At 44.6% G+C, this 16,154-nt stretch overlaps 1 protein-coding gene across 6 annotated transcripts; it reads left to right on the forward strand.

The window, feature by feature from the left end:
• Positions 1 to 4,488: 4,488 nt before the first annotated feature.
• Positions 4,489 to 14,255, forward strand: PURA (purine rich element binding protein A). Of its 6 annotated transcripts, none has more exons than XM_060296287.1 (2): positions 4,489 to 4,615; positions 11,237 to 14,255. In XM_060296287.1, the coding sequence occupies exon 2, from the start codon at positions 11,381 to 11,383 to the stop codon at positions 12,350 to 12,352; it is 972 nt and encodes a 323-aa protein (XP_060152270.1). In that variant the 5' UTR covers positions 4,489 to 4,615; positions 11,237 to 11,380; the 3' UTR covers positions 12,353 to 14,255. The 6 variants fall into 6 exon arrangements, with proteins under 6 accessions (XP_060152270.1, XP_030725293.1, XP_030725294.1 ...); XM_030869433.2 differs by lacking the exon at positions 4,489 to 4,615 and adding an exon at positions 5,135 to 5,549; XM_030869434.2 differs by lacking the exon at positions 4,489 to 4,615 and adding an exon at positions 5,135 to 5,415.
• The last annotated feature ends 1,899 nt before the right edge of the window (positions 14,256 to 16,154 follow it).

The following is a 16,154-nucleotide window of genomic DNA, read 5'->3' on the forward strand; positions in this document are numbered from 1 at the left end:
AAGTTTTTGGATTTTGGAATTGCAGATAAGGGACTGTGAAGCTTTGTCTGTAGAGCCATAAATGTTATTGTATTAAATAATGGAATAATAATCATGGGAAATATAGAACAATGCTGATATTAAATGAAAAACTTTTCTGAAAACCTAATGAATTTTTTTCTCTCTTAAGAAAAAAAAATGTATACATAGTGTGATGTATATCTAGATTATACATGGGATGTTACCTGGATTGTACTTGAGTGACTGAGTTTTTGTGGCCTATATAAACACCTGGAACATCTCCCCAGATCTTCCCATGACTATTTCAGGTCTCTGATCAAATGCTACCTCTTCAGAGAGGCTTCTTTGATCACTCTGTTTAAAATATCAGGTGTGAGACATGCACATACACATTCACACACAATCACACAGAAAACTTTTTCCCCTTACCTGCTATTTTTTTCTTTTTAACACTTATCACTATACAGCATTATATTATATATGTGTTTATTATATTATCTGTCTTACTAGACTGGAAACTCTGTGAGAGCAAGGACTTTGTTTTGTTCAAGCACCTAAAACAATGTCTGCCATTGTCAGATAGATACTGTTAGAACAGATAGATACTGTTCAATAAATGACTCAAGAAAATAAGGCTGATTGATAAACAGTGGTGGGTTCCAAGGACCAGTTCTAAAATAGCAGGTGATACTTTCCAAAAGGAAGTTCAAGGGGAAAAAAGAGGAAAAAAAAGCCATCTAAACTAAGCATCAGTTGTAATATGTTTATGAAATATGTATATTGTGGGATTCCAAAATAGTAATTAAAAAACATTTCTCCTTTATACACATACTTATCAAGTAAATATTGATTTACTATCTAGAAAGTAAAAACTAATCATTACATTACATTTAATAATTAATTTTGAGTATTTAAATAGACAAGAAGAAAAATTATACTTGAAAGACAAAAATTCTATAGCACAAAATATTAAAGAACTCCCTTTGTATTTTTCCCATGGTATATTTTGATTCTTCCCTTCACACATTTTACTCACAACAGGAAGAAATGCAACTGATCTTCTTCTTCTAATTGCCAAGTGCTACTGCACTGGGTTGTAAAAATGGCCTAAATTAGCCTCAGAGGGCAGTGGTATCTGGTTGCATGTACATACCTACTCATGAATGTATTTAGTCTTGCTCCAGGTAATAAAATGGCAACACATTGATATCCTATAGTATGCAAGCAAAGGGTTTTGGGGTCACCATAAAATGTGCAACAAAGTTCAATGGTACTTTCCAGTCCAGATAGATCCACTCTTTGGAAAAGCCCAGCTTTCCTCTCCATCTCTAACATTCATATGTTAGTTCTGACTTGGGAATTACTTTTAAAGAGAAGGAAAGAGAAGGGAAAGGTAAAAATAAGGAGTTAGGCCACAGTCCCTTGGCAAAAGTATCAAGAGTAACTACCTTTTTCAAATGACCATACTTGTAGCCTACAAATTGACATTCCATTGATCATGGTTAAAGGTAAGATGATAGTTTCATTTCAACATGTTACTTTTACTTTTGTCTTTTCCCCCCCATTACTCTTAAATCAGGAAGGGAAAAAAAAAATGTTCCAACAGCACTCTAATGGTTTTCAAATTGTGTTACCGCGGATTATGCAAGGATTTTCTATTAGAATTGCTTGAAAAAAATAATGGAAACAGACTGTTTATATATATTTCCAACAGGACAAGGGACCTCTGAAATACGACAAATTAGCACACATATCTGCACCAGGTATTGTTAACCAATGACTCCAGGATGGGAAGAGGTAGGTAAAAAAGTTGAAGTCAGACAATTGATACAAAAAAAGATCAGAAGCTCATAGTTATATAATTTGACAATGAGATTGAGTTTAAATAATTACTGGCCCCTTTGCTCTCAAGTTGCATATTATACTTAGTGAGTTTCATCTGGATAAACACATTTTGCTGGTATTGTGGGTAAGAGGATGAGGAGTGATTTTTGCACAGCTCTATTCCCTCAACAGAGAGGATCCTGCTTACCTGCTTCTGAGAACTGGTTGAATATCATGTGAGTACTTAAGGAGTAAACTAAAGGGTCCACTTCAATAACTCAGACACCAACGAAGAAAAAGTTATTCTTGTTTAAGTGAAAATTCAAGATCACCAGCATAGTCTGTTTTAGGGCACATATGAACTATACAAGCCTCATGCTTCTGACCCTTGTCTTCAAGTCCCTAAACTGGAATAAAACCAATAAATGCCTGAGGAGCCACTTCACACCCCAAACACGTGCAAACTTTGTTCAACAGAACACTTTACTGCCAAAACGGAGCTGGCAGAAGTTTGGAGCTAAGGCCCACAGGCTGCATGATTTGCTGGCGCAAGAGAGCTTAAAAATCTTAACATAATACTGCTGAGTTTGAGTTCTACCAATTTGCTTAAGACTCCTTCCCCAAGTTTGACTTAAGAAAAATGGAAGCTGCCATCAAGAAAGACTTTACTAACACTTCATCATCTACTCAGAAATGATTTAATTCCCCACTCCTGATGGTCATACCTCTATATTCCTTGGTGGTTGTATTTATATTGTAAATCTAAAGCAGTCTATTTTGAAATGCATGTAAATTCAGTTTTGCTTGGTTGCTTGGATATAGAAGTACAGGAAGAACGACTGTAAATATACAAGATTAATTACAACAAAGTTCTGCTTAGAAAACACTTGATCCAAATAACCCCATATATCCCAATTCATTACCCTTGAAAAATGGGGGAGAAATTAAGATATAGAATATCTGTAAATTTTTATCACTTTACATTTGTTTTAGTTCATCTTCTCACATCTCTGAGTTTGAGTAATGGTGTTTTATTTTTTACATGAAAAATGCAGGAAGCCAGGAAAGGAGCCAAGATGAGTTCTTCTCTTCCACAAGGGTCAACAATAAGGTCCTATTTGGAATCTTCATAAGTTTGATGCAGTTTAATGAGGAAAACTGCACCTGAATTTAAAAATTGTAGGGAATACTTGCAACTATACAACTAACAACTTTAAATTTGTAAACACTTGAAAAACATGCTGTATTGAGAAACTATGGTTTGCTTGGGAAGGTTATCTTGTGCTTTTTCAATAAGAGATCTTTAAAGATGCTGCTTACTCCTCATATAGCTAAAAAGTAAACATAAATTAAAAAGCTTAAAAAAGACCCTTTCTAATCTTTTCCCTCAGTAGCTCCATGTATTTTATTCATTCCTCTGAAAGCCTGTTTTTCCACCTTTAGAACCTCCTAAGTATTCTAATTCTCAGCTATGATTTCATATTTTCACCAGCTTCTAATCTGCACAATATAGTTGGAAGCATTTAGGACAAAACACTCTTTAGGATATCAAGTTGCAGAAGACTGTAGTTTTAAAGATATTTATATAGTAGTGCTGCCACCTAAAGATGAGGCGAATAAAGAAGCAATTCAAAGGAAATGACCCATCATTCTTAAGGCTGTCTCAAAATTTTTCTCATTTCTAACTGGGATTAATAAACATTTTGCTGTTTTGTTAATATGGAAGTTTGTTTCACAATAAATTATTGCTGAGCTGTAATTTTCTATGGCAGAAATTTTCAAATTCAAACTTTTTAGAGTAATCTGTGATTTGGGGTCTCCAGGAAACTCCCCAAATTTGTTTCTCTCAGACATTAGGCACTGCCTACAATACACAAGTGTGGGGTTGGGGGAGGGGGGAATCAAAAGATACCCGGAAGTAAACTATTGAGGAATCTCTGGTTTAGTGGATAAAGCAGGTAATAATAGACCTATGGTGTTTCCCTTTATCGGTGACAGACTGCTTGCAACTCTCAACAACTGACATATTTTTGTAACTCAATTTTCTCGTCCATAAAATGGGGTTAATTTCACCTCTCTCCTACTTGCCTCTAAGGCTTAGCTAGGTAAGCTTCTTGGAAGGTCCTATAATAAGTGAGTTGACAAGTCTACTATTAAAACATAAAAAAAAAGAAGTCTACTATTGCCTAATAAAAGAATATCTCACAGTGTATTGCAAAGTTACCTCAAAATAAAATATACTCAGTTAAATAAGGTAAAACATTGATAAGTTTTCTTAAATCACAGATTGACTTCTCTGAGAGCTATTTAAATAATGATAAAGATGGAAGGCTGTTTTTTGCTTATTTTGAAGCCGATATTTTTAACTGATCCATCTTCTATGTATGCAGTGTTGCAGGATGGAGATGTGACAGCATACAAAATGAGGGAAAAAGTTAACGTGTACCAAAAATCTTGTCAAACCTGGTCAAAGATTTCAAGAAAACTCTTAAAGGACATTTTATAGTTCTGCATTTCGCCCTAGCATAGTAATTTATGAATATTAACTCGTCCCTTTTACTCTCTCCCTCTCGGCCCAAGGACGCACAAATAATATTTATCAGGGTTTTGTCCTTAGTCACAGTCCCTCAAAGGGGCCCAGTTTCACCTACACTGCGTGGGAGGCTGGGCAGCAACCCCACGCTTCCTGTCAAGGATTCCTGGGGCTACAGCCTGAACGTGGTCTAGCCCGTTTCTTCTTTATGCTAATTCTGCCCTCCTAGCCCCTCTCGGCGGGCGTCTGAAGGCCAAGGTGAGACCCTCCCGGGAGATGAAAGGCCTATCGCCTCCTAAGAGATGCGGGCGGAACGGGGGCGCGGGGCAGGGTGACAGGGTGGTAGCGACACTGACAACGACGCTGAGGGCCCTAAGTTGGAGCTGACGCAGGCCCTACAGGGTTCCCTCCCCGCCTGAGCCTGGCTTCCGCCCTCAGAGCCCAACAAGGGAGAAGTCCTCCCGGGGGCGCTACCGGCAGTGAGTGGAGGAAGGGTGGGCAAAGAGGCCGCAGGCAGCCCCCTCCTCAGACGCGCCTCAAGGCCTGGGCCGTGGGCTGTTGACGCGCCAACGGCGGGGAGAGCGCGCACGCGCGAAATGGGGGGCGGAGGGAGCGCGCTCGGCGGCCGCCGCCGCTGCAACTGAAACGGAGGAACGCGAGGGCGGAGGGCGCGAGCCACGGGAGGAGTGTGGGGGGGAGATGGTGGGTAGCGGGGAGCGCGCGCTGACGTCGCCCGGAGTCACGCACGGAGCGCCGGGTTACGCGCCGACGTCTGGCTGCCACGACTTGCCGTCTGCGGCGGCGGCGGCAGCGAGCGGATCCCGCAGGGGAAGGAGGAGGAGGGAGAGCCGAGGGGGCTGTGAGTGAGCGGGAGAAGCAGGGTGTGAGCCGGACTTGCCAGCGGGAGGGAGAACGAGTGAGAGCCGAGCCAGCCATCCGAGCCGCCTCCTTCTCCTCCCCTCGGCGTCCCGCCCCCGCCTGCCAGCCCGCCCTTCTCCCTCCTCAGCCGGCAGAGCCCGAGTGAGGCGCAGCTCGGCTCGCGCCGCTGTCCAGGACAGGTGTGCGCGCGCGCGCCCTCCTCCCCTCCCCCTTTCCTCGCGCCCGCCTAGCGCCTGCCTCGCGCGCGCCCTCCCTCCCTCCAGCCCGCGCCCTCCCTCACCTGCGGCAGGACAGCGCCCGCCCGCCCGCCCGGGTAAGCCCCTCGCGACCTTCTCTGCTGCCACTGCCACAGCTTGAGGTGCCGCCCACCTTGTCCCCTCTAATTGCCCTCTTATGCCCCAGGAATAATTACTGTAGCATTGTAGACATCCCCGCACCCTTCCTCCGGGGACCCTGGTAGTGCAGCAACGCGCCCCCCTCCCTCCGGAGCGCACGAACGAACGAACTCCTTCCCACCTCCAAAAAAGAAGAAAATCACACGCCCCTTTAAAAAAAAAAAAAGCAATCCTACCTCCTCTGGCGCTGGAGACCACCAGTGGTGCCGTTTGCTTAGCAATGCCTGAGCCCCATTCCCCCTGACCACCTTTGCCTGGGGCCTGGGACAGTTCGCCAAACCTGGCCGACACTCCCTGCACAGCAACCCTGGCAGGAGAGGAGAGGAAGGAGGCTTCTAGGCTCCACTACCAACCCCTCCTTTCCTCTGTTCAACCCCCGCCCCACCCCCGCAATGCATACACCCTCCCAGTGTGCGTTGTAAAAATAAAAAAGAATACACTGGTGCTGACAGCGCAGACGAAGCCAGGCCCAAAGATGGGTGGCCCGAACAAGGCATTTTTGCTGCCCCACAGAGCTAGGTCAGCTCCACAGTCTCCTCTGCCTTTGTCCGAGGGCAAAACGGACGGATGTGAAGTTAGAGGGTCTTCCCTTTGAGCGACGGTAGGCCCCGGCAGCGGCTATGGGGAAGGGACCCCAACAAATATATTTGTCTTGAGCCTGATCTTGGGTAGAGAAAGGCCCAAGAGTCCGGCTGGGAAAACTTTCTTTGGTTCGTTGCTGTCTACCCCTGAATAAATGCTACTTTAATTTCCGTTGTCTCTGCGGGACCCTCTTGAGGCTTCTAATTCGTTCTTATATGGGCCCCTTTACGTTTCTGTCGGGCCAGGCGCTTTTGGACAGCTTTTTGCAGCGGTGTCTCTGCTGGTGTCCCGTGTCCTTGGAAGGAAGCCCCAGTGCTTTATAATAGGCTGAATTTGGTTTGACATCTTTTGGTAGATTGTCAGAGGAGAAAAGGAATTTTTTGATTACTTCAAGACCCTCACTGTTCCCCGCCCAAACTGACGTTTTCGAATTGCGGCTTTGAAAATTGGAGTGTTGACTAGAGTGTGGAGAGAGTTGCTGATTTCATTCCTTTGGGTACTAGTAAAACCATTTAAGAATCAGCCGAAAGAGAGAGAGCTGTTGACATTTGCATCGGTTCTGTTTGGACCTTTTGGGTACATAAAATGTCGGGTTCTCTGAATCTTTTATCGAATTTAGAATGTGTGCTACATTTATTTAATTCTTCTGCAAATGCTTAAAATAACATTTGGGGAAATGTGAGGATTCTATCACATGGATTGTTCTCTTCAGATTTTAAATGTTTAATTCATATCTTTAACCCTAAACATTGAAATAGCATTGGAGAGGCATAATTTTAAAGATTAGATGAGCTATAGAAAGGGAATAGACTTTTTAAAAATGGTCGGTGAAATACTATTAGTCGTTGTTGTTAAATGTTAAGATTTACTTGAGAGTTTCCCTTAATTTTCCTGGTAGCTAGCCATGAGAAGAAATGGGTAATTCCTCCACTTTGAACAGTTACAGTACAACATTCCAGTTAGTTTTAATGATTTGGGTATTGAAGATAATTGTCTGGTTTAAGACAGGCATTTAACCTAAGTAGCACTTGAAAACACAAGTTCTAATGTTTTTGCTTCTCTTTTATTTGGGAAATCTGTGATTCTGTGAAATATTAATGAGCGTATTGTTTCTGTTGGGAACTCCGTAATCAAAAGGGTTTATTACCCAGAGGTAGATCCCCTCTCTCCAAGTTTATTTTGTAAATGTGTATGTTAATTTTTACTTTTAGAATTAGATCATTTCAGACCGTATTTCAGGCTGAGGAAAATGAGGTTTTTTCCTTCTTGTTCAGCCTAGTATGTGTTTCTCTTGTGAACAGTTTTTTGTTGGTAAGATTTTGTTAAAGATGTAGAGATAGAGGGATTAAAAATAAAGCAATCTCTATTCTCGAAATGTGTGTGTAGTGTTAATAAGAGAGCACACTAAATCTAGAGACGTTTATTAGGTTTTAAAAATATAAGCAAACTTTGAGGAGGAAGGAAATATTTTTTGATAGTTCTTTCATTAACACAGATATTTTGTGCATATTAATATATTTCGTTTTCCCTTTGTTTTTCCTACATTGTATTGCAATTATAATTTTAATTTTACAACTATTTGGTTTAAAATGACAATGCAAACATCTAGACACTAGAACTGGCTTTTCATTTACCAAGTTAGCATATTGTTTTGGTAATTAACAAATAGCTAGGTGTGTTTTTAAATCCACAACTTTGCTAATGGATTTTCAATGTTAGGATGCAAATTTAACTTTGAAGTTCTGTTTAAGGTTAAACTCTTTGTTTTAAGACTTTTCTCTCAGACTGCCTTTTAAGGGTACTATATTCTGTAGCCTACGGAAAGCCGCCTTTCACCACCCCCTCCATTCTGACCAAAAGCCCACACTTACAGGCTCATCCTGAAATAAACTCTCTTGTTTGAGTAGTGAAAATGTGTTAAATATCCTATTTATCATTGTATTATTTTGGGAAAGGCATTATTAACCTTGTTTGCTTTTAGATACATTTATAAAGTAGGCAAGAAGCTAATAGATAAAGGCAAAATTTTATACATATATAATAAAAAACATGAAATAAGTAAGAACATATTTATGTGGAGAGATCCAGGTCTCAGTTGTTTACTGATTTGAGCTTAAAATTCCCAGTTTATGCGTGCAAATGATATTTAACTTGTGTTTTGTCTAGAAACTTCATCAATTGCCTCTGCGCTGGGGAACTAAGAACTCAGTTCCTGTGACAGTCACTTTTTCAGAAAATCAGGGCATTCCCAAACTCAAACCAATTCAGAGCCCCTGGACATAAACGTTTGGGACAGAGGGCAAGAAATTTAGACTCCAAAGTTGGTTCAAGAAGGCGGGCAGTTTCGAGCCCTACTTTTTTGTCCTGGGGGAAGCGATCATTAGCATGGAAGAGTGACAGGGACCGGCAGGCGCGTGCCCCCTTATCGCAGCCCCACTGGCCTTGCTGCTTTGAGTTCTCCTGAGGGGTCAAGGGCTTGGTTCAGCGCGAAGTAAACCCTTGAGGAAGAATAGCGGCTCTTCTAGAGCGGTCTTAACCAGGTCGTAGTAGTCTCAGCTTACAGGTGGAAGCGTAATGCCCCGCCCAGTTCTGTGCGGAGACCCTGCCACTCAGCCTTTGAGACCCTGTTTGGGGCCGGGGTCTATCCAGGGTCCTGATCGCTACCGTGCAAACCTAGAGGAGCCGCCGCTTCTTACACATGTATTTCTGTGTGGTGGGAAGTGCACCAACAGTTCCTATATCTCCTTCCCGACAGACTTGGGGACAGGGGAGGGAGTGCAGAAAAATCAGCACTGAAAGGGTACTACGCAGTGCTAGAGGATGACCCTAAATTAAGGGGAAGTTCTTTATGGGGCCCAAAATCTGGATTTCCATCTCTCACAGTGGGCCTCGTCTTCAGGGAGCCATTTCAGGAACAGCTGGACAGGTGGGTGGTTCTGAGGCTGGTTCACAGGACTATCCCAGTTTTCTTCTTGGGAGCCAGGGTGCTCTGCCCTGTTTCTTCTTCTTTAGCGGGAGGTAGCGAACGTCAGCCCAGAGCTGAAGTAGCTAATGCTGGGTTGAATGGGGCCCTTGCTAAGAGAAAAAGGTAGCTGTGAATACTTAGCAGGCAGGTTTGCCCAGGAGATGAAGGGATATATCAGGGGGCTTTAAGGTCTCAAGCATTGACAAAGCTTATGCCCTGGGCTGGTCTGGGTTTCTTTATCATTAGTCCTCTCTTTACCCCTCTCTTTTCCAGGAAGCTTGGGCAGCCAGGTACTCAGATGTCTTGGGAGCTAAGAGTGAGGGAGGCAAGTCTCCTTACTTTTGGGGGCAGGGGTTGGGGGGTGTTAAATGGGAATGGAGCCTACAGATGAGATAGGGATATGCTTCTCAGGATGGAGGCAACAATCCATGCTTGAGAAAGCCAGGAATAGGGCTGTGAGGTCTGTATCACCTAAGCCCCTTGCAGAAGGTGATGGGGAACATGTAGGGGCATAGGCAGGAGGTGCCCTGGAGACAGGCCTTAGCTTTCCCACAGCTGCTAGGACTGCAGACTGCAGTGAGGGAGTATGAGCATTTGCTATCTATCTGGAAGAAGGAAAATAGGCCCTAGTTTATGCCTCAGATCTAGGAAGAGAGAAATCTTTTATTTCTGAGCCCCTTCCTGAGACCAGAGAAGACCCCCTTTAGCTTTCACTGGCTTAGCTGTCATTGGTAATGGTCGGTAACCTAGCTGTCTGTCTAAAAACCAGCGATCATTTAATGTTTTACTTTTTGAGAGATGGGGGCTCTCCTTGACACTTAGGAGTTTCTGGGAGGAGGAGTAAAAGGGGCGAGCGAACCTGCGTTAATGAATCCCGTAAGGAACTGCGTTTCCCAGGAAATTCCTGACATTTTTAGCTCGTGAATTTCCTAAAGCCTGCTTGGTTTTCTCTTCCATCTGGGTCCTTCCAGAGAGGAAGAGTGGGCTAGGGGCTGAAGGCTCGGCAGGGCCTGGTTTATCCGCAGAGCTGGCCGGCAACCCAGGCTGGGCTCAGCCCTGAACAGGGTGCCCCCCTTCCCCAAATCTCAGAAGGAGGAGGGGGAGGCAGGCGGGCAGTCGTTGTCCCAGAGGGGGCTGGTTGAAGGTTTTGGGGTGAGTGTGGGGTTTCTTTTTGATTGTTGCTTGGGGAGAAGGGCAGAGCCAACGGGAAAAGGCACTGCGGGCACCCCGGCCCTGGTGCGGCTGCCGTCCTCTGCTCGGCTCCCCCCTGCCGGTGAGTGCGCCCGCCCGCCCGCCCGACTGTGCGGGGCTGCGGTTGGGGGGAGGGGGGAGCGGGATCATCTGAGGCCAGAGCCGCTGCCGTGCGCGGGGAGGGGGAGCGGCGGGAGCGAGGGGAGGGAAGGGCTAGGTGTCTGGTGCTCCGCGCCACTGCTACCGGCGCCCCGTCCTCATCCCTGGCAGCCCCTTCTGCAGCTAAGGTTTACCGCTGCACCACCTCTCTTCTTCCTCGCCCGCCTCTGCGGCCAGGGCTCTGCGGTAGGAGACAGTCCAGTCAAGTGACGGGTGGGCCGATCTGGGTCTGGATGGGGCCCGCTGGGGAGGGGGTGGCCGTGACTCGGTGTCCCCTCTCTGCAGCGGGCTCAACTGCGCTGCGCGGGCCCCTCCCCCCACATCTTCTTTGGGGTCACTGGAAAGCAGAGCTCAGGCCCACTCCCTGTGCTTAGTATGGCAGTCCCCTTCTCACGCCAGTCCCCCAACTCCCCGGGCCGAGGCCGCTCAGGGTCTGGCCAACAGCGACAGCCACCGTGGTGGCGGCAGTGGCGGCAGCAGCTGCGACGCGGCGCGTTCTAGTCCCCCCCCCACCCCAACCAGGGGTGCGGGGTGAGGGCCGGTGGGTGGGCGCCGCCTGGCGGGCGGGCGGATGGGGGACTGGCAACGGGGAGGGGGTGCGGGTCACGTGCTGGCGGTCGGGTGGGCGCGTACAGTAGGGCGCCCGGCTACTGTACTGGGGAGTCAGTGCCCTGTTACCGGGTCTCGTCTGTCTCGTCTCTCCCGCAGATCTCGCGAGAGTGGCTGACTGGCTGTGGGGGTTGCGGCGGCAGCAGGCGGAGCCGGGGAGGGAAAGCAGCGGCGGCTGAGGCGACTGAGGCGGCGGCGGGCGGAGCGGCAGGCGGCGGCAGCGCGGCGGCGGAGCGCAGCATCATGGCGGACCGAGACAGCGGCAGCGAGCAGGGTGGTGCGGCGCTGGGCTCGGGCGGCTCCCTGGGGCACCCGGGCTCGGGCTCGGGCTCCGGCGGGGGCGGTGGTGGCGGCGGGGGCGGCGGCGGCGGCAGTGGCGGCGGCGGCGGCGGGGCCCCGGGGGGGCTGCAGCACGAGACGCAGGAGCTGGCCTCCAAGCGGGTGGACATCCAGAACAAGCGCTTCTACCTGGACGTGAAGCAGAACGCCAAGGGCCGCTTCCTGAAGATCGCTGAGGTGGGCGCGGGCGGCAACAAGAGCCGCCTCACTCTCTCCATGTCAGTGGCCGTGGAGTTCCGCGACTACCTGGGCGACTTCATCGAGCACTACGCGCAGCTGGGCCCCAGCCAGCCACCCGACCTGGCCCAGGCGCAGGACGAGCCGCGCCGGGCGCTCAAGAGCGAGTTCCTGGTGCGCGAGAACCGCAAGTACTACATGGATCTCAAGGAGAACCAGCGCGGCCGCTTCCTGCGCATCCGCCAGACGGTCAACCGGGGGCCCGGCCTGGGCTCCACGCAGGGCCAGACCATTGCACTGCCCGCACAGGGGCTCATCGAGTTCCGCGACGCTCTGGCCAAGCTCATCGACGACTACGGAGTGGAGGAGGAGCCGGCCGAGCTGCCCGAGGGCACCTCCTTGACTGTGGACAACAAGCGCTTCTTCTTTGATGTGGGCTCCAACAAGTACGGCGTGTTTATGCGAGTGAGCGAGGTGAAGCCCACCTACCGCAACTCCATCACCGTGCCCTACAAGGTGTGGGCCAAGTTCGGACACACCTTCTGCAAGTACTCGGAGGAGATGAAGAAGATTCAAGAGAAGCAGAGGGAGAAGCGAGCTGCCTGTGAGCAGCTCCACCAGCAGCAGCAGCAGCAGCAGGAGGAGACCGCCGCTGCCACCCTGCTACTGCAGGGTGAGGAAGAAGGGGAAGAAGATTGATCAAACTGAATGGAACCCCCCCCCACATGCATATACACACACACACACACACACACACACACACACACAGCGCCACACACAGAGAAAATATACTGTAAAGAAAGAGAGAAAATAAAAAGTTAAAAAGTTAAAAAAAAAAAAAAAAGAACTGTTAACTCCAAGGGAGCACCACCCACAGAACCTCCACCAACTGACAGTTTCTCTTCTTGACTTGCCACCCATCGCTGGATGTTGTCCACTTTATCCACCATATAAAACAGTAAGCAGCTGCTAAAAACAAAAAACAAAAAAAATACAAAAAGTAATAACATTATATGAACTGTGTTTCCTACTTGATTAAAAAATATAAAGAACTGAGTGTTTATTTCCCTAATTAACCAAGAACTTTTGTACACGTTTAAGCTATTATTATTAAAAGTGTTTGCAAAATGGTCAAGATTATAATATTGCTGAATTCTATAAAAGTCCTTTTCATGTTGAGCTAACATTTGACTTTAGCACAAAAAAGAGATATTTTAGAACACGTAAAATAATATTTTTAGTTTTTTCTCATTTTGTTACCAAATTTCAAACCTTACATGGAGGTTATTATAGTATATTTGACACCCTATATACCTGTGATTAGAGATGTGTATATATATGAGGGCTAGGCATGCTGTGTGTCTGAGCTTTGTCTAAATGTTATGCAGAAGTTTGTAGAGTTAAAGGTACGTAGGTTAATTCATGCAAGGTAAACAATAAGTGCTCTCTTTTATACAATATGCATTGCATCTGGACCTTAAACATTTAAAAATGGTCAGTGAAACTTCTGTGAACATGAAGAAATTATTAAAAAAGGCATTTAAATGAAATTTGCTAAGTTGTGATTTTTACGGTTGGAACCAAAGTTATTCAAGTAGTAAAAGAAAAAAGAGAAAGAAAGAAAAGGAAATCTCCCATAATATTTTTCTGCATCTGTTTGCTTTGACTGAGTAGGCGTTTTGTCATTATTGTGTATATGAGATGTACTTGTATCGTTCATAATATATTTTTTTTATTATGTGTAGAAAGATTTTAAAAACTTAACTAACGTGCAGCAATTTCCAGTGAACCTGTACTTGGACATCAGGTAGTGAGTCTATTTGTGGTCACTAGCACTGTCTCCTAAACTTATAAGAGGTCTGAAGCTATCCTTTGATTTTTGCCAGTGCTATTAACTTATGTAGACCCGTTAAAAAGCAGAGCAACACAATTATAGTTATCCTACTGAGCCATGGATTCTGAGCTTCATTTTAAAAGTGAAAGCCAAGTTGGTGTATGTAAAGGATTTCCATGTAGCTGTGGTGCTAGTTATTACTGGCTACATTATATGCTAAGTGTATTTGTGTTCCCCAAGTGTACAAGCCTTCTATCAAAAGTATGTTCTATAACTCATATATTCAAGGTGTAGGGTATGAAAATGCAAAGCTTAGGAGAGCACTTTACTAAGCTGGTGTCCTCCCAACTGAAATTGTTTGTAACGATAGTCTTTTACAGGTTTTCATTTAAAGATGTTCGTGTGCTTTTAATTGACAACTAACTTCTTGCTGCTGTATAGTAAAATATTAATATATTTTTATCATTAAACTGCTGCATGACTATCATCTTTGAGTGAAGAGAAAATGTTATAAAAAAAGATGCCTTAAACAGTACATTTTGGTTTGGAATTCTGTAGAAAGTATTTTGGTTTTAAAAAAATGGATCTTGTCTGACATAAAGAGTTCTGGGGATGGAATTGTTTTCTTGGCAAATCCAGCCATATAGATCTAACTGCTGTATGTAGAAGACACCACCTGTAGGAGCTGGAAGGTATCAGTGCTTCTCACATTGTAAAGCATTGGCCTAGGAAGGTGAAACAGTTGTCTTTGAAGGATTTTTTTTTTTTCTGCTGGTTCTTTGGATTTTGATTTGGTATTTTTAAGCTCCCTGGTTGAGTGTGTTGTCTTTGAGATCTACTGTATGTGTTGAATAACAAGCTATTTCCATTGTACTGTGCATTTTCCCATTAAATTGTTTGCTTTTAATATTCATACAATGTTTAATATGAGGTGACCGTACAATAGTTAGGAGTTTCTTTACTTACAAAATCACTGGAAATGATTAAATTGCTTTTCCCCTTCCCCCAAGGTGCATTTTTCTTATTTCCATATAGTAAAGTTGAGCTTTTACAGTGCATAATGTGACATTTGGAATGCTTATCAACTGCATGTAAACATTAATAACCTGCACTTTTTTGTCTTAAGGTTTGTTGAGCTGTTTTGTTCACTGTACTTTAACTGTGATATGGAAAAGACTGCATTCTCTGTGCTGTTACTAGTTAGGAAAGAGAATTGCTTTGATTTTGTCTCTTGTTTACTATAGCTTTTTAAAGTTAAGCCTTGTACTACAGGTTGTTGGAGTACTCCTAGATCAGTGTTTCATAGTAGCCAGCAATAAGTAGTGCAAGTCAACAAAAAACACAGCAAACTTAGGCAAAGTGTCCTTTCTTTGAGATGCGAGTTCTTTCATGAGGTTTTCTTTAGGGTCCGAGTTACCTAAAGTGAAGCCTTTCTTAGCTATAGACTTCAGATTCTGCTTGGAATCCTACCGGATCAAGAAGCACATGTATTGTGCAATTGTCTTTACACTATAACAGTTAAACACAATCTTACTCAGATTTTGAAACCAGTGTCTGAATTATGGTCAGTGGGTTTAAAAAGAAATCCACATGCAGATCTTTTAAGACTTCTTAAGACGTGATCATAGAAAAGACAAATGACTGTAAAGATGCTCTTTTTTTGCATCTCACTTTATCTCCCCAAGTCCCCTCCCAACCTTTCCTTCTCCCCTCTCCTGTTTCATCCTTTTCCCACCCTTCCCCCCAGGTGCTCGGTACTTTACCAAGGTTCTATTTCTCAGTGTTTTATGTTGGAGTTTTTCCTTGTTTTTATTTTACTAGTTGGTAAACCCTGTTTGTGCTGAAACAAAAAAGGAAATGGTATATTTGACCATATGTTTTATTCATAGAAGACAGTATGATCAAATGTGCCAAAAACAAGTAAACAAAACTTAATTCATGACAAGTATGCCTTATTTTTAATGATCTGCTTTGTCTTACAATTAAGGTCCAAGAACTTGGTTAAACTGTATTATTTGCCTAAGTATAAAAGAACACTTGAAATGCATTGCGTTCTTTAAAATGAGAGACATTGTCAAGTAATTTAATCCAGAGATCAGCCACCAGATTTGAAATGCCCATGTAAGTGTGTGTGCTTTAGTGTTGTTCGTTTTTTTGGGTTTTTTTGTTTTTTCTTTTAAGTCACCAAATCTTTTTTTAAGCTACTTTTTATTTGTGCCTCCTATTTATCATGCTGATGTTGGAAACAGCAGTCATCCAGCCACAGAGGGAGCTAAAGTTAACTAACCAGAACTGTAGAAATCATTATACATGCCTTTGACAACAAAGGAAGTTCATAAGAAAAGCCATGTTGGCTTTTCCTCCACTAGATACAGATTGGAGGTAGATGAATATTTGCCAAATGGAAAAAAAGACAATGTGAGTCAGGAAAGACAAACTTTTCCAGCTTCTCAAAAGCCATGGAGAGTAGAAACCAAAACCAACAGGGAAATAAAAAACCTTGAAAGTCTCACTTTCTAGTTGTCCCATTCAGGGGTTGAAATTTGACTCAAAGTGAAAAATGTATCAATGTGTTTTTTAGGTCTTCACATCTAGAGATGGATAACTATTCCAGTTTGATTTTTCAGGTAATGGAGAAAGCTGCTAGTAATTTTAACCCCTGCCTAA

Source organism: Globicephala melas, chromosome 3 (assembly GCF_963455315.2).
Source record: "Globicephala melas chromosome 3, mGloMel1.2, whole genome shotgun sequence".
NCBI lineage: Eukaryota > Metazoa > Chordata > Mammalia > Artiodactyla > Delphinidae > Globicephala > Globicephala melas.

Bases quoted from the DNA above. Each gene is read 5' to 3' on its own strand.
- PURA (XM_060296287.1), top strand. From the start codon at position 11,381: ATGGCGGACCGAGACAGCGGCAGCGAGCAGGGTGGTGCGGCGCTGGGC.